At 43.9% G+C, this 22,998-nt stretch overlaps 1 protein-coding gene across 1 annotated transcript in view; it reads right to left on the bottom strand.

Annotated features, from left to right (window-relative positions):
• Positions 1-22,998, bottom strand: part of ZCCHC24 (zinc finger CCHC-type containing 24) — a 113,047-nt gene that overhangs the window by 68,248 nt on the left and 21,801 nt on the right. Inside the window, exon 2 of the mRNA XM_081191352.1 lies at positions 10,267-10,467. Within this exon, the coding sequence (XP_081047478.1) occupies positions 10,267-10,467 (201 nt within the window). The remainder of the gene's footprint in view (positions 1-10,266; positions 10,468-22,998) is intronic.

Here is a 22,998-nt window from a genome sequence, read left to right as displayed (position 1 = left end):
ACAACTGCTTATAGTTTATCTGAAGCTCCCTGCTACAGATAAGAGGCTCAATCTCAGCTGTTGAACTTGAGCAAACGGAAGTTGTGGGACTGCTGGATCAGCAAACTATACTGAAAGCAACATCCCCTTTATGTAATTTGCTACATCTGGCAGGAAACCTCTCTCTTTTGATTTCCTTTTTGAAGAAAAGTGGACTCACTGTGTGGGTGTTGGTGCATCTTTTACACCAACCTTTTTTTGGCGTCCATCCCCACTCAGTAAACCAACTCCCCATCCCTAGTCTTTCCTAGGGTGTCACCTATTTTCTGAATTTACATTAAAACCACGTAGGCTCTCACCAGACATATAAAGAGACCAGGAGTGCAGAATTGTGCAGCTAAGGCTTGAATTGCTGGTGTGATGTGACCATGGTGGTTTCTGTTTACTTTAGATATGACAGAGCTTACTCTTCAAAGCCATATAAGCAATTATGATTTATAAAATTGCACGCTGTATTGTTAAGGAGCCATATTTCCCTCTCTTAAACACACTAAACTAGTATTATTTTCTCTTCAGGTTTTAATGTCCAGTGTAGCAAAAAATTAAAGCAGAAGGAACTGTGCCATTCAACATAAAATGTCAGGGCTAGACTGAACAACATACTAAAGATGTTATGGTGTATTTATCTAGGAGGTGCCAAAGCTGTAAGGGATTGAGGGGAGGTGGTCTGTCCTGCTTCCTGTATCTCAAAATAGTTTGATACCAGAGGAAGGATTGTCTGTGTTCCAGATGCTGATAAACTTAAAATCTATCCAGCCTATCCCGGTTGCCATCAGGGATAGACAGTTCCTGCTCTGCATCAATTTCGCATGAACTTCTTCATCTGTGATAAAATTGCATTTGAATTTATGTTTGAATGTGTATTCTATCACATGACACTTACATAGATTTCTTGGGAAGAGCCATGGTGGTTTAACTGATATAAAACAAATCAAGTATATAGCATAGATATTCCTTAGGTGGTTTTTCATTGAGTTGGGATTGCTTATTTAGTGCTTGCAAATTTCTGCATGAAATTTCATTTACGGAATTGGTAAAGAAAGAGTTTTAAGGAAGGGGAAAAAAAAACCAACCTCTCACAGGGAGCTGCATCACACTATGGCACAAGAAATGTGGTCTCTAGTGCAGACTCTGAAATCTTAAGAACGTGTGATTTTGTTATTGAGCCCTAAGTGCATTTCTAGTTCTTACTATTGTGCAAAGCATGCGTGTGGTTTCTGCTAAATAGTGCTATGACTCAAGCCTGCCATGCTCTTGAACCTGAAGATCCATGGCTTGAGGAATGTCAAGCAAGGAAGAGCTTTGCACCACCACTAAACTCTGGCTAGAGGAGGAAACTAGAGGATATTAATCAGACAGACCAGCAAACAAATGATTACATAATGACTTCCTGTCCTTCACCATATGCTCCAACCCACAGCCTACTGCACCTCAATCTCTGCTGAAGTCTAACCTTCCTTCTGGGACAAACATTAGAATACAGTACATTTTTTCCCTCCAAATGTCACATAAGATATATCAAGCAAGTTGTGAATCCAGATCAAAATATACACACTTGCATAATTGATTTAAGAACTGTTGTTTTTCTGCAGAGTGTGGGATTCTGGATTGTTTCATGTGGTATTGAATGTGTGTTATGATCAGACTATGTGAGGGTGGAGGAAGCCTTGGCTTGGCCCGGAGGAGATTAGTTTAAGGAGTTGTTCTGAAGCGAGGGCAGGTCTCTGACCTTACAAAAGCATCTAAGATTTTGTGTTCTATTGAGGAGGGAAAACATGGTTTTAAGGGTCTCATCTGAACAATCATCACAAAGGAGAAGTTACATAATACTTGGATTATTTACTTAGCAAAATTGAAGGGCACAATCAACCCAGCTACGATTTAAACTAATTACAAAGGGATCCAAAAAAACAGAGCATTTGGACCTCTCAGTTGAAACTGCTGCCAATCAACCCTGCCTCTGAGTATGCAGCTCCAAACCCTGAATGTTATCTCGTGTGAAACATCTAGGAACAAAGGAAGCTGCTGTATACTAAATTAGACTATTGGTTCATCCAGCTGATTTTTTTGTCTGCACAGATTGTCAACAGCTTTCCAGTGTTTCAGACAACCCTACCTGAAGATGCCACCAAGTGAAGCCGGGTCCTTTTGCATGTGTTCCTCCACTGAGCTGCAGTACAGCCTTTTCCAGCAGCACTTCTACTGGAGCAAACAGGCAGCAGAACTTGTCAAGTTATTGGCTTAGCCCAGTGTGAGACTCTTAATCTCAGGGTCTTGGGCTCGAACCCCACGTTGGGCAAAAGATTCCTGCACTGCAGGGGTTGGACTAGATGACCCTTGTGGTCCCTTCCAACACCATGATTCTATTCTCCAAGTCAGCCAGGGAGATCCACAGGTGAAAGCAAAGATCCACATGCACAACTTGTTTGCTGGACCAGGACCTGTGTCCACAGATCAATTTTGGACATATGTTTGGACACACATCCTTACTGTGATGCACATCTGGATGGAAGGTGCACAGAAAGATTTCCAATCACTGCAGTGGGTGAGTAGGGGTGGCTTTCTATGTGTCTTGCAATGCTGAGAGCAGTGCACACCCACATTCCCTGGCAACACACAACTGGAAACAGCCCATGTTCCTTACCAGTGCTGTCTATTTGATGCAGAAACAAACAGCATCTTAACTGCTCTCCCCCATCTAAAAGAAAGGTGAGCATGTACCAAGATGAAGACCAAGGCACTAGAACAGTTTAATTAAGATTCCTGATTGAGCCGCTTTTATGGAGATAGATGAATTAAACATTTGATCAAACAGCTGCTGCTGGTTTTGTAAAATAAAAATCCCCAAAATCCATTGGGTTATGTGCTGCTCTGCCACCAAAAGAGAAAAGAATTGTCAAGGGAGGTGAGGTGTATGAAGGCCTTCCTGAAACAGCAATCAAGTACAACTATAAGTAACAATGAATCTAGACCCTGGGTGCTTCCAGACTGTTACCAGATTTATTTATTATTATTTGTTTATTAAATTTGTGTACCGCTCTTCGTCCATAGATCTCAGGGAGGTTCACAACATTAAAAATTTAAGATAAAAACCCAAAATACATAATAAAAACTAGAACAAAAAAAAATCCTCACATACCAATTAACACCCCCCCCACCCGAAGTACACATGTTTGCTCTAGGGGTGGAGTGGGGGGATCATGAAAAGCCCATGCCTGTTATGAATAAATCTTATGAGAGGACCTGTAACACTTGGGATATTAAATCTAATAAACAACCAATGGACCTGCCAGTCCAAGTCTTAAAAGTAATAAGAACGGCAGGACTTGCCTTTTTTCTTTTCAGGAACTTCAAGGTGAGCAGTTGGGAAGATTCGTACTTATAAAGGTAAAGATAAAGGGACCCCTGACCATTAGGTCCAGTCGTGGCCGACTCTGGAGTTGCGGTGCTCATCTCGCTTTATTGGCCGAGGGAGCTGGCGTACAGCTTCCGGGTCATGTGGCCAGCATGACTAAGCCGTTTCTGGTGAACCAGAGCAGCGCACAGAAACACAGTTTACCTTCCCGCCGGAGTGGTACCTATTTATCTACTTGCACTTTGACATGCTTTCGAACTGCTAGGTTGGCAGGAGCAGGGACCAAGCAACAGGAGCTCACCCCGTCGCGGGGATTTGAACCGCCGACCTTCTGATCGGCAAGTTCTAGGCTCTGTGGTTTAACCCACAATGCCACCCGCATCCCTTCGTACTTATAGCCTCCTTTAAAAAATCAAATTTATGTTTAAACAGTAAATTAGATTGGGGCAGCTAACGTGGTGCTTTTGAGGTGTTGTTGGGAGTGAAACACCCATCACCCTTGATCATTCGCCATTCTGGACGGGGCTGATGGGAATAGACTCCCACAGCTTCTGGAGGGCATCGTGTGAGCGACTCCTGGATGAGAGAGACATATAAGATAGATAGATGATAGATGATAGATGATAGATGATAGATGATAGATGATAGATGATAGATGATAGATGATAGATGATAGATAGATAGATAGATATAAGACAGATAGATAGATAGATAGATGTGGGAAGGAGGGATAAATACATGGTGCCCCCAACCCAACACTGCACATTGCATGAGCCAGAACTGTATTTCTACCTCTGAAATAACCTGCAATCATGTACATCCATTGGTGCATGAAGGGAGGGGAAGAGAAAAGAAGTACTGAATTCAGCCTTCAGCTTTCTCTCGATTGGCACTTCTGTACCAGCTGCTGGATCAGGGTGGAGAATTGCACACAATTGTCCCCAGTTGTGCTTCAGCCCTGCCCTGTCTTGGAATGCATGTTCCCTGCCTTCTGTGGTTCCCACAGCCCCTCTAAAAGGAAGCAAGAAGGGGCTGCTGGCAGGCTGGTCAACTGCTCCTTAGCTGCGCCTTCAGCCTTATTTGCACTGCCTGCTGTTTCTGCTTTCATTTGCTCTGCCCTTACCCTCCCTGAATCCCACTTGGGCCTTTCTGCCTCTTCCCCATCTCTTTGTTCTCAGCTTTTGTCATCCTGACCTCAGTTTTGGAGCCTGCGTCCCAGCATGGCCCTCAACAAGGCATCATATTTTTTTCGTCTCTGGTAAATTTGTTCCTGACAATTACAAAATAAAGGCAAATTTGCTTTTCCAGCTGTGGAATTTGTTTGGCTGGAATGAAAAGCATGGCCCGCAGGTTTTGACTCTTATTTTGAATGAGAGTTCCTGATTTTGCAAGTCTGTCAGCGAGTGAGATTTGTGCTTTAGCCATCTATACTGTATGCTATATGCAGGCCCAGGAGTAGCTCCCAGAACTGCGGAAGAAGGGTCTGAATGGGACGTTAAGAGTAGTGGTAGGCAGATTGAGAGGGAAACTGTTAAGAAAGAAAAATAACTTATGTCATTAACAGGATTGCGAGAGCAAAGTCTGCTGATAAGAGAATATCCTGGGGATGGGATTAAAGCTATCAACACAAAAAAACCAGATCATATGATAAAACTACTTCAGATTGCAAGTGGGTGATCTTATGACTGAATGCTGCCCAATATAAAAGCTTACACATAGAAAATTAGCACATTTGGGTGAAAGTAACGTAGAACGCTTCTCTCTAACACACAAGTTTTCTATTGACAGAGTTGTTATTTTTAACTGAGGGAGCATTCAATCACACAGTCTCCCAAACGGCAATCTGAAATTATACTCTCCGGGATAAGTTTTTCTTTAAATTTAATGAAGGAAGATTTGCACCCTCATTCATTGCTATACCACAGGGAAATTGTCCTTTGGGTACATGCCACTTTTACTTCAAAGGAAATTTATAAACAAGGGATTCTGGACACTAGGTAAGTTGTCATGAAAGGCATTGCCTCCTTGATGTGGAAAATCCTGACAACAAAAGAAAGAAAAAGGGAGGAGAGAGAGGGATTTTGGAATTTGATGGTTAACCACATGGGGTGTTTTTGCCCTTTTAGAGAGAAAATTGTTTATATGCGTTTATTTTCTAAAGATGTAAATAAACAGAACTGAGATTGAAGATAGGGAAATGGAGAAGATTGGGTGGTGTATTTTTGCAGCGAATTGTTAGTTTTCTTCCTAGCCAAAGATCTTTACAATGCCAGCAGGTAGAAATAAACGAGATGTCAATGGCTGCTACAAGGAAAGTCACTGCCATCCCCCCACCACTGGTCTAAATGGGAGTTGGATACACCGCATGTTGAGGTAACATTTGGGGAATGCAAAGGCATAGTTCCTCATTGGCTGGCTGGCTTTAGCTCTCATATCACTTACACCAGATGGGAGATGTCAAACAGGCAGCTGCATTCTCTCACCCGACACCATCTCTCATTCGCCCCCACCTCTCTTCTCAAACACTTCAGACTTTTATTCACAGTGGTTGCTAAACTTAGCTCATCCTAAACATCAAATGCAATAGGGATGGACATGGGGAAAATATAAGGGTATGTAATGAGAAGGATTATATATATATATATATGTATGAGAGAATGAACAGGGGGGTGGGGAGCCTGACGACACAAAGATCTAAGGGGCAAAAAGTTATAAGCATTCAAAACCTGCCCAGATGTTCTTTGCTAATTTCCCTAGAAGTTGCAGTACGGTCCCAGCTCGGTGGCAGGTTTAACCCAATCTCCTCAAATGAAAGGGATACACAGCAACAGACAAAGAAGTGTGGCTCAAATAGTGTGACCTACATTACAGAACAGTCCTCAATTGGAAGGGATATCAGAGGAGAGTCTCTTCGAAGGAGTCCTCTGTTCGAAGGTATGCCCAGTCCAAATCTGGTTTAAATATAAACGAACCATAAGAAGAGGGGGGTGGGCCTTGAAGTAACTGATCAGCTGTTATGAGAGGCATACTCTTGGTCACAGGCTTTCCTACTATGAGATGTTGTATTTTGCATACATAATTATCATAGGCAATTTTATGCAAATCACTAATCTCTTTTTTACCTTCCTTTTGATGATGTAGTTCCTCTTTTATGGCAATGCACAAGTGACTACCATAGACTCATTGCACACTGATCTGCCTACAGTTGTTAGGGCTAAACATAAATCACGCTTAAATTCAAATAAATTATAATGCAGCAGATTCTGGAACTCAACAGAATTGAGCAGGTCTTCTTGGATGGACACAAAACAAACAGGCCAGATAGTAGATTTACCTCAAGTTTTTGCTTAGAAGCAGACCAAACATTTCCTATCTTTGATTTTGAGATCCCAATTCATTACAGTGGTATCTCGGATTAAGAACTTAATTCGTTCTGGAGGCCCATTCTTAACCTGAGGTACCACTTTAGCTAATGGGGCCACGTGTTGCCGCCGTGCAATTTCTGTTCTCATCCTGAAGCAATGTTCTTAACCTGAGGTACTATTTCTGGGTTAGCGGAGTCTGTAACCTGAAGCATCTGTAACCCGAGGTACCACTGTATTTCCTTAGGATGTAAATTTCTCCTGAAAATAATACTGTGCACATATCCACTTTTCTTCAGTGCTGAATATACTTGTGGGGAACAGGGAGATGCTTTTGCTTGGCCCTAATTTTGCTATATTTTTTACTCCAAATCACCATCCAGGTTTAGAGCTTTTGCAGTTTATAGTACCCACAACTCAAGCCCTTGTAATCTTAACAACAACAAAAAGGAAATCACTCTGAGGACTGGAACACAAAGAGCAACCACACACAGTCCATTACCTCTCTCCCTTGGGGAATTATGTGGCTGGAGAAGCCTCAATTTGCTATCACTGTTTACCTCCTCCACCTCCCTTAGAAACAGTCTTGCAGTTTCAGTTTCAGCTGTTCTAGGAATCTCTCCTGGTCTCCTCTCCCTCCTCCTTTCTAAATCACCAAGAAATCTGATGCACCAAATGGGTGGGAGTGCATATTGAGTTTTTGAGGGTAGGGGGTGGGGGTCTGACATCTGGTTCCCATTAGCACTCTCATGCATGCTGAATCAGGAATGGGAGCTCAGAGTGGAGCAGATGAGAGTTTTAAAGTTTATTTCAGCACCAGAAAGAAAATCTTTGCCTCCCTGGTAGCCCGCCCATGAAATGTTTAGACCCAATGAGCCAGTTTCACTCCAACATCTACTCCTGGACTGGAATTAGCCCTGCTCCATATTTTTAGAGGTGCATTGCCAGGTATTATGAGGAGAAGGGCATGCCCTCTGAAGATCTTTGTTGAACTCGCAAAAGGATTTGGGGCAGAGGCAGGAGGAGCTGTGTTGTTCATTAGTGGTGTCAACTGCTGGTCAATATGGCAACTGACACGGCATATTGCAGAAACAACTGGGGGTTTTTTTAGTGACAAAGGGTGACTAAAAATGAACAGATGACTTCTGCTTGTACAATGGAACTTCCCCAACTCTGCACCCCATGTGCCCTTGCACCCCCACATCTACTCTGAGAGTTCCCCTAACCCTCTGGAGAATATGGAGGATTTGCAGGGGCTTCCCCTACCACTACACCACTACACCCCTTGAGCCCCTCACACCTCCCTCATCTGCACCAGAGGTTTATGGGTACCCACAGAGTGCAGAGGAGAGGGGTGCAGAGGAGAAAGCAGGAGGGAAAGTTTTGTTGTGCAAGCAAGAAATAATTTCACTTATACAATAACTTTGTTGAGTGCAGGCCAAGTAGGTATAGCTACACCACATGATGCCAGTTTTATATCACGTTTAATATCATGGAGTTCCCCAAACAATTCTGGAGATTATAGTTCGGTGGGAGTATAAAAACTTCTTGTAGATCCCAGGGCGACAAAATGTAAACTAGTAAACCCTTTTGATGTGACATGTGCCCAGGATGACTGCAATTTCACTATTAGAAAAATGAATACTACCACAACAGAATCCATGGCTTGAGAGTGGACATGTGGATGTCTCCAAAGCTACTTAGGAAGACCTGTTCAATTCATTGCGGTAGTGTAAATTTTTGATAGTGTTATACCACTTTAACTGCCATGACATCCCCAAAAGTGGCTTCAGATTTGTAGCTCGGAAAAGTGCTGACATTTGTCTTTTAGAGGCCCCCTTGCAGAATGATGGATTCTAGGATTTTCTGAAAAGACAGCCTGATTATTAAACCAGGTATAGATATGCCCGAATTCAGCCTTCTCTACTTGGTGCCCTCTAGATGGTTTTGGGCTACAAATGGTTTTGGGCCATCAATGGCCACAGATGATGGGAGCTAATAGTTCAAAACAGAGGGCACCAGATCGAATAAGGCTTCCCTAAATCATGTTATCTTACTGGTAAACCCAGTGAAGTGACTTTTTCCTCCTTCCTTCCAATATAACATTTACATGGCTGCAAATTAACTGAAAGCAATGGCCCAGACTGAGGGTGGCGGGGGGAGGCAACAACAGTTCTTACTGAGCCCTTAAAACCATCTGCCCATGTTTGGCTTGTAGGATTTGAATGACAAGCCTTGCATATGTTCTCTCTTTACGGAAAAAAAAGTCTTAAGGTGTATGGAGAAGGGTTAGAAAGCCATGAGACAGAGGGAGAGCCTGGAAGCAGACTTTGGCAGAAGCTGGAGACAAATGCTTTGGCAAGGATGTTTGCTCTTTTGCTGGAGGTTTTCCCTCTCTGTCAACAACCCTGCTGCTACCTTCAGTATGGATCCATCTTAGCTCAGGGCAATGAGAAGAGCTAATCTTATTGGAGCAAGAAACAACAACACAAGATTCCCTATAGAGTTGAATTTTTAAAACTTAGCATTTCCAGAGAGCATTTAAGGTTCTTCATCCACAGTGCAAATGGAGGCCTGGGGCTGGAAGACAGTTACTGCATTTTTACAATCACCCAAGGCTTCAGAAACCATGCTTTATGAAGATGTGGGCACGTGCTATCGCCCCACTCTTCTCCCTTGCCCACTCCGACCCCCCGTCATGCACTGGCTCCACCACAATCTCCTAGCTTGCATTAAACCAGAATTTCCCATTTCATCCAAACCAGGGAACCCTAGTGGTTGACAAATCTGAAAGGTAAGTCAGGATTGTAAACCATGGTCCAAATTGTTTCTTACTGCATCTGTGTCCTGGCTCACATACATGTTAATGTTCAGGTCATTTTCCCCCTCTCTGTTGGTTTTTTGAAGGGAAGAAAAAAAGGATACCCATCTATTCCCTTCCTCCACCTGGTAAAATGGAGAGAGAAAGTTGTGTGGTGGTGGTGGAGGGGTGGCCTAGGGCTTCCTCAAACCTTGCAGCTGATATTTCAGACCAGGGACTAATTCCCAAGATCCAAATGTGTTGTTGATGCTTTTTCTGCTTCCTATGTCTTTTTATTTTAAATTTGGCTTGAAATGTACATTACTTAGTTGTTCTAAATGAAGTGTCCCATTCAATAACTGCCGCTGAACGATCATGGAAATGCATTTAGCAAAGAGGGCGGAAATATATCTGATGCATTCTTCAAAACAGATAAAGCACAAAGAGGCAACATTAAATGTTTTCAAAGATCTCTCAGCTGGGGTAAGAGAGAGAAACTCCTTTTGGCGGGGGAGTGGGATAAGTAAGATACCAGTATGTTTTCTTTTCCGGCATCATCAGTCCAGAGACTGCTAAAGCTAGCAAATAATCCCCGAGAAGATTATTGTGAGATATCACATTAGCTTATGTTCTCAAGGAAGGTAACAATCCACTTCTTTCTTAGCGGTTGGCACAGCCAAACATTGTGGTGAGCCTTTTGTTGTCCTTACCTGTGGGCAGTCCTTGATGTAGTGTCCCTTGTTGAAGCAAAGATGGCACAGGTAGTTGGGTGGTGGTCTCTTGCTGGGCTTTCTGGCTTCTGAGGAGAGGGATATGTCGGAGAAATGTTCAGTGAGGGAGCTCAAGCCGTCTACTATGTTATTAAGGGAGCCATAGGGAGAGGCACTCTTATAGAGGCTGCTGCTCAGCGCCTGCCAAAGGGGAAAAGAAAGAAATGAAACAGGGTGATTTTCAGTGGGAATAGAAGCAAGATCCACATCTGAAATTGCACTGCCTTTGCTGGTGACCATATGACTGGACTGAACAACAATGCTAATTTTTTTATTAAAAAAACCCCCCGAAAAGGGGTGGAAAGCAGTATCAGACTATGCTTCCCTTCACAAAAATCATTTCTCTGACTTGCTGCAAAAGTTAATGACAGGAAACCAAGGCTCATACTTAGAGGTCTAGATGGGATTTAAGCAGCCAGACAATGCACACGGTTGCAGCCCTGATGAAGAGAAAGTTACCAGAGTATATTTTACAGATCCCTTTCTCCCTGATCTCAGCACCACATGGATTATTTGAATAAGCACTCTTTCCCCACCTTTTGTTGGACTATAAAGTTGTCTGCAATCAATAAATGGTGCCAAACACCCCACAGCCTCTCAATGGTAAACAAAATTACTAACGGGTCTATTTTTAAAAACAGATCGGCATCACACAACTGCTCAAGACCCCATGGCGTATATATTTCACATGCAATGTTTGTTTCCTAAGATGGTGACTGTGGGGAAGCAAAGAATCATTGATCACAAATTCCAATACCAACTAGAACCTGTTGTCAGACTGTTCTATGTTCTACTGAAAGATTGCTTCATATAGAAGGTTTACTACCCTAGACACTGTGCTCCCATCAGCACTTTAAACAGTCATGGCTTCTGTAAAAAAAATGCTGGGACGTGTAGTTTGTTATGGGTACTGAGAGTTGTTAGGAGACTGCCCCTCCATCCCTATTCACCTTACAGAGTTAAAAATTCCCAGAGTTCCCTGGGAAGAGGGATTGATGGTTAACCCACACTGGAAATTGTAGCTTTTTGAGGAGGAATAAAAAGGTAAAGGGACCCCTGACCATTAGGGCCAGTTGTGACCGACTCTGGGGTTGCAGCGCTCATCTCGCTTTATTGGCCGAGGGAGCCGGCGTACAGGTTCCAGATCATGTGGCCAGCAGGACTAAGCCACTTCTGGCGAACCAGAGCAGCACATGGAAACGCTGTTTACCTTCCCGCCGGAGCGGTACCTATTTATCTACTTGCACTTTGACATGCTTTCGAACTGTTAGGTTGGCAGGAGAAGGACCAAGCAACGGGAGCTCACCGCGTCACGGGGATTCAAACCGCCGACCTTCTGATTGGCAAGTCCTAGGCTCTGTGGTTTAACCCACAGCGCCACCCGCATCCCTTTGAGAAGGAATAGGGGTCTACTAATAACGCTCAGCACTCTTAAGAAACTACAGTTTCCAGGACTCTTTTTGGGAAGGAATGATTGTTTGAAGTTGCATACTGCTGCTTTAGATATATAGTGCAGGTGGGATTTGTGCCTTTGGAATGCAATAGGTACAACTCTTCTTGGCATGTTCATATGTCAATAGGAATTGCCATGCCTGTGGCCTTTTTGCCTGCCTTAGAGCTGTTAAAGGCATAGAGCTTGCATCAAATAAAAAGTAGCAGCCCTCTCATGTGCTGCTTTTAATCTTTTGCTTCCCCATAGCATTTGCCACACGTTTATCCTCTGAAGTATTGCAGGACATGCCTCCCACACTTTTTATTTTTTAAAAAAATCCTTTTTAAGGTTAGCTCCACCTCATTCTATGTAGGGATGGGCATATTGCTAAAATGGCCAGAGTCAGTAGTGGGGCTAACCATCTGTGACATTGCCATCAATCTGGGAAACCCAACTGTTATGTCATCATCTCCTAAATTTGGAGAGGCTGAAACAGTTGTTTCCTTGACAAATGAAAGCATCTTATGGCCTTGGTTTGTGAGACCTAAGATAATCAAACTGAGCAAATCACCCCCTCAGTTCAAGAAACAAAAACTAACCCTATTTTGTTCAACATACACTCAAAGACACTAAGGGTTTGTCTTTGGGTGCTATAGCTTCCCACAATCATTGTGTGGTATAACTTTGAAGGAAAATTTCAAAGAGTCCACACACACACAAATGTAAGAGAAAATATTTGGCATCCAAGGCTATCCAAGAGGGAAAATTTAAAATCTGGAAAAAGGAAGAACAATAAAAAAAATCAAAAGTAATTGTTCATTTGTGACTGGTTAAAGAGGCCTTAAACACAGTGTTCTGGGTTTTATAGTCAAATGGTAACAAGGAGAACTCAGACCTACATCTGTCTTAGATTTTTCTGTGGGAAACCTGCAGCTGTTTTAACTGTTCCCTGGCGAATGGCCCCTTGGTGTCTCTCACCTCCTTGGGACGGCTGCTCTCTCTAGAGCGAAGGTCATACCCAGCAAACACAAGGGGCTTGCTATTCCGAAGCCTCAAACCAGCAGGAAGCACACAATCACTAGGATGGAATTAATATTCTTAATAGTGGGGGAGAGTCTGTATTCTTTTAGATGTCCTTAGATGTTAAGAAATGGGTGGACCACCCTTATTTAAAATTTTGTGAGGTAAAATGCTATGGCGAACATTCCCCAGAGGATAAGGTGGAATGCCTTTGGCAGAGAATTTTTTGTAAAAATCATTCTTGGATGACTAAGAAAGAGTTCCTTCAACTTTTCACAGGGACCATCCATAATGTATGTTACACAAAACTGGAGCAAGGAGTGGGAAGGATACTTCCTTCTCTTCCTTTTCCTGCCTTTATTTCCTCTCTCTCTCCCCTATGCCATCTCCCAGTCAAATGCCTTTCGCTCTATAGTCGAGGCCATCCCTCCTTGCCCTTAGAAAACTCTAAAGAGTTTAGAACAGAGCTGGATTTTTCTTGCACATCAGCTGCATAATTTGTTTAACAAAGCCTTTCATGTATTAAGGACTAACTAGGCCTGCTTTCAAAGGGTTAGGATTGCCAACAAGATGGTATTTTACTGCTCTTTCCAATAAAACCGTGTTGTATCAGGTAACCCACACTGGAGTCTGAAAAGCCAGTCAATTCCTTATCCTCCAAGGTTCCATCTATGACCCACCATATTTTGCAAAGGCCCACAACATTCTACTACATCTCTTCCGCTTGCAATCCACGATGCATCCAAGCTCTACCCCTCACTCAGGAGGTTCTGATAGGCTCTGTCTCCTGCGCCCACCGGAGAGGATAGTAGTTGTTTTTTTAAACTGAAATTTAATTAAAAATAGTAAATCCATAGCTTTCAAATGCAGTGGCCTCCATTGCTAGGCAGACAACAGCAGGGTCTAGGCAAGAGGTTGACCAAGATGCTTTGTCCCAAATCAGTTCATGTTAGAGCTGCAGTCCATTCTCAAATATCACAAACTAACCATCTCCTTCCACTTTGTCTAACTTTGTAATTGGAGAATGTTTAGAAACATGTTTCCTTTTTTTATTTACAAAGTTTGCTGCAGCATTATTATTATTATTTACAAATGTATGCAATATAAAAACTGACAGAATGTGCGAATGCCTACTACAAGGTTGTAACAAAGCTCTCTCTCTCTCTCTCTCTCTCTCTCTCTCTCTCACACACACACACACACACACACACATATTCATATAAACAGCAAGGTTTCTCACGGTGAAACCTATTGTTCAGGCCAGAAACAGTAACTCTCTTAAAAACAGAAGTACAGTGGTACCTCGGGTTAAGAGCTTAATTCATTCCAGAGGTCCGTTCTTAACCTGAAACTGTTCTTAACCTGAGGTACCACTTTAGCTAATGGGGCCTCCCATTGCCGCCGCACCACCGCCGCACGATTTCTGTTCTCATCCTGAGGTAAAGTTCTTAACCCAAGGTACTACTTCCAGGTTAGCAGATTCTGTAACCTGAAGCGTCTGTAAGCCAAGGTACCATTATAGCTGAAATGAAACAAGTTTTTGAAAAGAACCTTTAAGTTGTACAAATCCTAGAGAACTGATTGAGGCTTTGTGCAGTGCTGAGACAATAGGGACAAGTAATGTAGAGGCACTGGTGGACAAAAAGGAGTGCGGGGGGAGCGCACCGCCCCCAGCAGTGCAATCCCAGTGGGGTGCCATCATGGCTGCCTCCCGCCCACGCTGGGCGCCACGCCCCTGCAGGTGGCGCACCACACCCCCAGGACACACGCCAGCCCCGCCCCCGCCTGCTCTCCGCCCCCCCCAGTGCTGGAGCATGAAGCTCCGCCACTGTGTAGAGGTACTTGTGGAACATGAGGGATGCCCCGATGCTGGTATCTGAATTGGTAATGGCTCGGAATTGATCTGGCTCTAGGTAGTTTTACATCGCATATGAAATATTAAAATAAGATGTTTGCTTGCTGACACACATTCTTTACTCCTTCGCCTGGTGTCATCCAGTTGGACCATGTTGTTGGAGGACTTAGGTGACTGCCACTTCCGTTCCACACCCGCAACTGAGACATGAACCACAACTTGTGAAAGGTGAGGTGTCCATGCTGCACAACTTGCTCCAGGCTCACTGGATGCCACTCCCCACTACCACAATTCAACTGGAGTCCACATTATTTTCCTCTGATGACTTAGTTCTCACTAAACTCTTTCCAACTACTGCAGTCTTGGAACAGCCTCCAGTTGGCTTGAGAGGAAACCCCTATATTCCTGCAGCCTGAAATAGCAAGAGGATAAACCTTATTCCACTTCATAGAATCATAGAGTTGGAAGGGTCCACAGAGTCATCTAGTCCAACCCCCTGCAATACAGGAATCCTGACCACAGCTGTCCCTGTGTGGTCTTGAACCACCAACCTTCTGGTTAATAGCAAGATGCACTGACCCACTGCACCACTGGCAGATGGCCTCACTTGAACCTGCTGACTGTAAAGGAGGACCAAGCTACTCACGGCACACCTTTGCATCTAACATGTGAACATTGTGTGGTGATAATGATCTAGATCACAGCAGACAGGAAGGGAAAATTGAGCCCCTTTCTCCTCATACTTTCTCAGAAGCTCGTATTTGCATTGGGAGGAAGCTCCCCAGTTGCTGTGGAGGCATCTGAAGCAAGCTCGCCTGCTCCTCTGTTACTGTTCCCCTTCAGTCCTACTCTCTCCCTACCACAGTCTGCATCCTTGGCAATTTCCCCATCGCCCTCCAGATGAACCTAACTCCTAGCCCTTCCTGCTGCTCGCCTGGCTTCGCCTACTTCCTTCCCCCTTCCCGACAAACCGCTCTCCTGGATTTTGGATTCTGACCTGTGCGCTGGAAAATATAACCATGGACTCAGCTTCTTCCTCTGGCCCAGGTTAGGCCTTCCTGATCAAAAGATAAAATAAACAAAACATATATATGTATTTTTTAAAAAACAAACCCTAACCAGTCTGACTACACTTTCGACCAGCCTATAAGCAGATCTGGATTCAGATTCTTTTTTACTTATAAGTTCTAAGTGGAACTGAAGGGACGCACTCCCAAGGATAGAACATCAGGATTGCACCCTTGCTGACTGAACTAGCCTGAGTCATCCGGTTGTTTCATATGATTCATGAGGATTCCATTGGGATGAACATTCCTGAAGGCCCATTACCGAAGGGAAATAATCCTGGCAACAAGTTGCTAAGAGGAAGTGCTACGAATGTCAAACTAATGTTGCAGCCTTCCAAAAAACCTTTCCCCACATCTGGAAACTGCTTTCATTTACACACTCTTAGTCTTGCATGTTCCTGTATGCACACACACGCAAAACAGAAACCTTTGCATTACAGTGCTATATTTCAACAGAGGAAGCTCTAGCATCAAACAGCACATGACTGGAAGAAGCACAGTTTTTTATTCATGTGTGTGACGTGAGTTGCCACGTCTCTTTGTTTACCAAAAAGAAAGCTGGGGTGGGGGGTTGATTCAGATCTGGATTGTGGCCATGGCATGCAGAGCCTGTTAACCCTTTCCCCACCAACATTTCCCCACTGTTTTCTCGTTCAAAGGCAAATCTATCAAATTTGCACTTTTCAGAACGATATGAGAATTGAAACACAGCCATCTTTTGAAAATTCAACACTTTGTTGAATTTTGCAGCGGAGTTCTCCAAGCAAATGATGGTTACAAAATCATCTATTTTAGGGGAAAGTGTGCTTCAATATTAATATAACAGTGAAAATAGCATACAAAATGCATTATGTTGGGGGAAGTTGCTTGCAAAAATGAGCACACTCGTCAAAACTGCACACAAAATTTGGAAGAAATTTGCACTAAAATGCTGGTGAATTTTCATGAGAATTTTTTATTTAATGAAATTGCTGCAGAAATGTGGAGAAATGGATTTAAAACTGGAAGAATGAGAAACTGAGAGGACCAAAATTGGTAGATCCTTCCACCCCTACTTGAGAGCAAGCTCCATTGGACTCAATGGGGCTTACTTTTGAGTAGCGTGGCATAGGCTTGAGTTGTAGATGCCCACAGCCATACTAAGACATGAGAGTAGATCCCACATATAGAAGGACCCTATAATTGGCTGGGCACATTGCAGCATACCTGGAACACAGCAGCAGAAACACAGACAGAGCTGAACTAGCAGGAGAGCTCTAATGGTTTGGGGTGTCTCCATGTTCTTTGTCCCCCCCAATACAAAATAAGAGCCATTCCTTAAGATCCCTTGTTTACTGTTGCTATGTTTGTTTCTTGATATATATATATTTAAGGAACACAGTAAACATCTTGTTGCTGATGTGACGAATTGCCTCAAAGTACTTTATCTTGGCACACAAAAGCATGTACGTGTATTACTTTTATTCCAAAGGCACATCCAGTGGGACCTGTTGGTGAGCCAGAAAAATGGCATTTATTTTTGGGAGGGGTCAGTTCTAAAGGGTGGAGGGATAGGGATAAATAGAACCTGATACACTGCATCTACATGTTTATAAAAATGGTCAGATAGCTTCATCTTTCGGTGCCAATTTTCAGCACAGTGAACATTTTTTATGGCCAAAGTTATAAGCCCCTCTGAAACCAAGGGGTTTCGGTGGAAATTATGACATCACCTGGACTACAAACCAGAATAATGAAAATAGGGCATGTTAACTTCTGCGGCCAAAAAAATGCTCCTTTGGGAAGGGAGGAGGTGAGGATTCCAGTTTCAACCAGCGCTGCAAATATAGTAGTATAAAATCTACAAGGAATTGGGTAAGAGGTCATCTAATTGCCCAGAGCTGTATCAGCACATTAGCGTTTAAGACAGGATGAAGCAACTGCTGCACTGTGGTTATAGCCCCATCCGCTGTGTTTCACTAGGGTAGCAAGCTGATGTGGAAAAGTATCATGGTAGGTTGTGACAACTGTTGCAAAAAATGGCAGAGGCATCATTACACAGAATCATAGAATCACAGAGTTAAAAGGGACCTCAAGGGTCATCTAGTCCGACCCTCTACAATGCAGGAATCTCAACTAAAGTATCCATGACAGATGGCCATCCAACTTCTGCTTTAAAACCCCCAAGGAAGGAATTTGTTGGGCTAGGGTGACAGTGTGTTTTATTCCACTTCAATTGTGCAAACCTAAAGTTCTGGCATGAGACTGAATCCCTTGTGCAAAATACTGAGACTGGAACACTCAGAATCTGGGCTTTTTGGTGGCTTGAATTGAATTTTAGACTGTCAAAGGTGACACAGTGAGAAACCTTGAGAGTCCCTTATACGAGGTGCACATAGCTTAAAATAAAATAAAAACCCCAGGGAAGTTGAGAGTTCAGTTAATGAGACGCAGTCTTAGAGGAACTTTCTAATTCTTGTCCAAAGCTCTGCAGGGAGCCTTTTCATCCGCTGAATGCTAAACAACCGGCTACTTATACTAAAGAGCAGCCCTACACACATGAGCACTATATTAGGGACAAGGGTGGCCATTCACTCTGCAAATAACATTTCACGCATGCGCACACACACAGCCTTCCCATTTCTTGTCAGTGAATAGCCTCCAGCCGAAATGTCCCTGCAGTTTCAGTCTACTAACCTCCCTGACCTTTTTTCCTCACAAAGGGGAGGTGCACAAGTTAAAATTTGGTTGGCCGACCAACCAACCCAACACTTGCTTTTGTTTTTGAGTTTAAAAATAGGCACATAATTTTATGGGTGTTAGCCGGGATCGCCAATGAGGGAAGGGTGGAGGAAAGGTATACAGTATAGGGAAGCGGGAAATGAGCAAGGACTTTGTAACTCCAGCCCATCAATAGTTGTTGTCGGATTCTGCTTCAAGCCTCTGCTTCCTGCAGGAAACGTCATGTCAATCTGACCTATGGCTTGAAGCAGCAGCAGCAGGGAGGGGGAAGCAGGGGCCAGCTTTCGTTCTGCTGGGCCTTTAAATGCTCCAAATGGGAGGGAAATAGCAATGTGGAGAAATACTTCTTTTTAAAGAGCGGCACACTTAAGAATTAGGTTTTGCCTCCTGCAGAGCTCCTTAGGGATTAAATGTTTGGCTAAGAAACTTTTATTGCAATTCCATTTTAAGCTGTAGATCTGAAATCATTTTGTTTGTGTGTATGTGTGTATACATATATTGTTCCAATGCAGTCCAGCGCACTTGGCAGAGCAACGGACATAACTGCCAGAATTTAAAAGAGATCAATCTTGAGGTCACTGTCGGAAGTAGAAGGAATGCTGAATCTACCAAGCATATGGTGTAGGCGCCCTGATAGAGTATCTCTGAAGTTAATATATCCATACGCAGGAAAACAGAAAAGGGCCAAAAAAGGTTCACTTTTCTTTTCAAGATTGTATCCAGAATGTTAATTTTTCAAATGATTCTTTCCCAGATGAATTTGTTGTAACTGTGGTAAACAGCAGCGGTATCATCTGAATGACGCTGATTGCTTGAACCGTCACTGCAACTTATTTTAAAATGAACAGAACAAATAAATAAATGAGGTTTAGTTTTCAAGTGAGGCTTACAAATTCTTGGAAGCCGGGTTTATTTTCCACCATAATATATGTCAAGAGGAACAGGCTTATTGCTCAATAAAATGGAAATTAATTGGCCTTTAGAAAGAAACATGTCCTCATACTTCATAACTTCTAGACTGGGGATTAATGGAACAAACAAAATAGGCTTCTGCGAAGCCATAGCTCCATGTAAGAGATGTAAATCTGCCCCAATGTGGATGGGCCCTTTCATTTGGAACACCATGAAAGCAGAATTGCCAAGCAACTAGCTTTCTTTTCTGGTTCAGACCGTCAAACCAAGAGACGAACATTTTTCAAATAAAAAGTTGGGAATAATAAGTGACAGTTGCTGTCAATAAAATACAAGACTGGAGTCAGGCTTCTTCATGTGTTGCTGCAATTCCTACACTAACAGTGCAATCCAAAACCAAGATCCACCGGGATGAGAGAGTTTGGATATGGTAGGCCCTGGGCTTTCCCAGCTGAGTCAGAAATACATTGGAGTAAGTCCCTCATGCCAGCTCAGCGGACAGAACTTAAGCCAGTGGAATTTACAGAGGCGTATTTCTTTAAAAGGGGGGGGTGCATGTGTCAGAGCAGGACAAGACGACTCAGGGTACTCTTGGGCAGGAATTTACTGCGGAATTTGTGCTGTTCATGGGTAAAGGTTTGTTTGCTTGTTTGCGGCATCCTTTATTTATTTATTTCCCGCCCATCCAGCTGGGTTTCCCCAGCCACTCTGGGTGGCTCCCAGCAGATTAAAAACAGAATAAAACATCAAATATTTAAAACGTCCCTAAACAGAGCTACCTTCAGATGTCTTCTAAGTTAGATAGTTGTTTATTTCCTTGACACCTGATGGAAGGGCGTTCCACAGGGCGGACAGCACCACCAAGAAGGCCCTCTGCCTGGTTCCCTGTAACCTCACATCTTGCAGTGAGGGAACCGCCAGAAGGCCCTCAGAGCTGGACCAGGCAAAACGATGGGGGTGCCAGCCCTTATTTATTTTTTTTTTGTTCTACCCTTAATCCCACACATTATGACATATCACACACAAATCCTATGAAGCGGGAAGAGGGGAAACTTATAAAATCAGACCTCAGGTGTGGAAGCTCAGAGTCAGCCTGCCTTACCCACTGTTGTCTGCTCTGGCTGGCTGTTGCTCTCCCAACTTTTGGGTCAAGGTCTTACCTAGCTTTGTTAACTAACCAGGTGGTGTTCATAGTTCATTCCCTCTCCACTGGACCCTCACAACAACCCTGTGAGATAGGTTAGGCTGAGAGATCGTAACTGGCCCAAGATCACCCACTGAACTTCGTGGCTGTGCAAGGATTGGAAGTGTGGTCTCCAACTCTTTAACCACTATGCCACACTGGCTCTAACTTACCTAGATATTCCTGCCCCACATATTCTATTTCCTTTCCAATCCTTGGTTTATAATTTTACTCCCCAGGAGCATGCATACCAAAGGTGGAAGAATCCCTTCATGATACAGTTTCATTTTCAGTTTGTTTAAAATGTTTCACAGTGCAAAGTAATACAGAAAGAAAATGTAGCCACAGTTAGCCAGGATTTTCTCTTAGGCCACATTAAATTCAAGGACTGGTTGTGCATCTCCTTAAACCAAGTACATTGTGAAAGGGTTTTTATTTTATTTTTAGAAAAGGGGTGACTTTTCTTTCATTTTGAGTCAGAGGTGACTTTAATTTGGCATTTAACTGAGAGATAGTAGTGAAAAGACTTAGCAGGAAATCCCTGCTTCAGACTTTACTTCTGCTTTGAATTCAATCTGTGGCTTTAGACCAGCCACAATACTGCAGCTTCATCCTCCATTTACAATATGACAAAATGTTGGGAACTAAGACAGACAGAATCTAGGATGTTAGCATAGTGGGGTTCTTGAATTAAAATGAATAAATAAATCCATTTTATATAGCAGACAAATAGTCTGACTAATCAGAAGAAAAACATGCATAGCTGGCCAAGTGGGAATGATTATATTACTGCAATAGTAAACACCATGTAACTGCAAATTATTTCTTCCATTTTATTCCTCTGGGGTTTTAATTAGTAGTTGCAATTAGCTTTGTTCTAATTCCTGCATGTTTTCGAAATGTGAATTATTTGCTTTTGATGTCATTTTAAGAGGCCATGAAATACTATAACTCTCTGCTGAAATGATATAAATGCCTGGGCATAAATAAACTTACTTATATTGGACAGAGTGTGTTTCTTGTCTAAGCACAGCAGCATGTATTTCATGAGTGGGGATGATAAAAGTGTCAGAGGAAAGAGACTGAAATTACTGATAATTCATTTACCATTAAGTGAGCCAATTCTAGTATTGATTTTGGTAGTAAGCACTTAATCTGGATTGGCAGTGGAAATTACCAATCAGGTTGATTGTAAAGCTGCTGCAGTGCTAGACCACCCAACCAGAACTGTCAGATACATTCAAAATGGTACCCCTGCCATCGGCAACCAATATTGCAGGAATTCACACTCTGTGTCCTCACAAACCCTCATAAGAAGAGCTTCGTAAAGGATGGTGTCAGAGCTGCTTCCAGATCCTAGCTCACAGAGGATCACGCTAGCCAGCGGTCATTAAGTAAAAGTCTTTATTGAATTACAGTTTCCATTCTCACGCTGCTGTCTGCAACTCTACGTCTACTAGCTAGATCGGCGAGGCTCCGTCTGAGTCTCCGCCCCGTGCGCACCAACTTAATATCCTAGCCTTGCTCCACCTTTTCCTCCTGACTGTCCTCCTCTGGGTCCCTCTACCCCCCGGGGCTTCTTCCTTCCGGGATTCTTCTGACGCTGACCCGGACCCTTCTGCCTCCTTGCGCCGGGCTTTAGGACCTGGTTCCCTTTCGGGGCTGCTCACTGCGCCGCCTTCCTCTGCATTTGAACTTGGCGCGCGCGCCCAACCTTCCACTTTCCTCTTAACCGTTTCTTCGCTCCCTGATGGAGGTGTGGCCACTCCTGACTCCTGCCCTCCCTCCTGTGGTGAGCTGCCAGCGCTTCCCCCCTGGCTCCTTTCCTCTTCCCTGCTTCCTGGCGGTGACGCTGGTCCCGATTTCCAGCTGCTCCCCCCTGAGTCTCCTCTGGCTCTATCTTCCTGGGGTGCCTCCCTAGACTCCCCCCTTGCCCTGGCCACTGGTGCTCCTTTCTGTGAATCCTCTGATTCACTGGAAAGACTGGGAGATCTCGGGTCGTCGTCATCACTCATCCTTTCCTCTGTCTCCTCCCCTTCGCTCTCTGTTTCCTCCCTTGCCCGTGCCTCTGCACCTAAACCCCTGACATCCATCCCCCCCTCGAAGCCCCCCAGTCCCCCCTCCCCTCCTTCCGGTGCTGGAGCTGGGGGCTGCTGTTGCAAAGGGACGAACGTCGGATATCGGTCGCTTCCCGTGGCAGGCCTCCATCGGAACTCTTCCGGGTCTTCCTCTCTGCTCTCGTTGACGACAGTCACCTCCTCTTCCATCTCTGTGCCGCCGTGCTCGAAACCCGGGTCGTCCCCGAAAATGTCCATGTCCGTCTCTCCCGCACTTCCTCCAGGCGGCGTTGCTCGGCCGGAACAGTCCAGCCACTTCCTGCGGAACTGCTCCTCCGGCCTATCGTCCCACCAATACGAGGGTTCTGAGACAGATCCCGAGGGTGACCCCTCCGGGGAACGGACGTCTCGTGTTGGTTCCTCGT

Source organism: Podarcis bocagei, assembly GCF_964188305.1.
Source record: "Podarcis bocagei genome assembly, chromosome: 4".
Classification (NCBI taxonomy): domain Eukaryota; kingdom Metazoa; phylum Chordata; class Lepidosauria; order Squamata; family Lacertidae; genus Podarcis; species Podarcis bocagei.
Note: the sequence above shows the minus strand (reverse complement) of the source record. Positions and strands in the feature narration are given on the sequence as shown.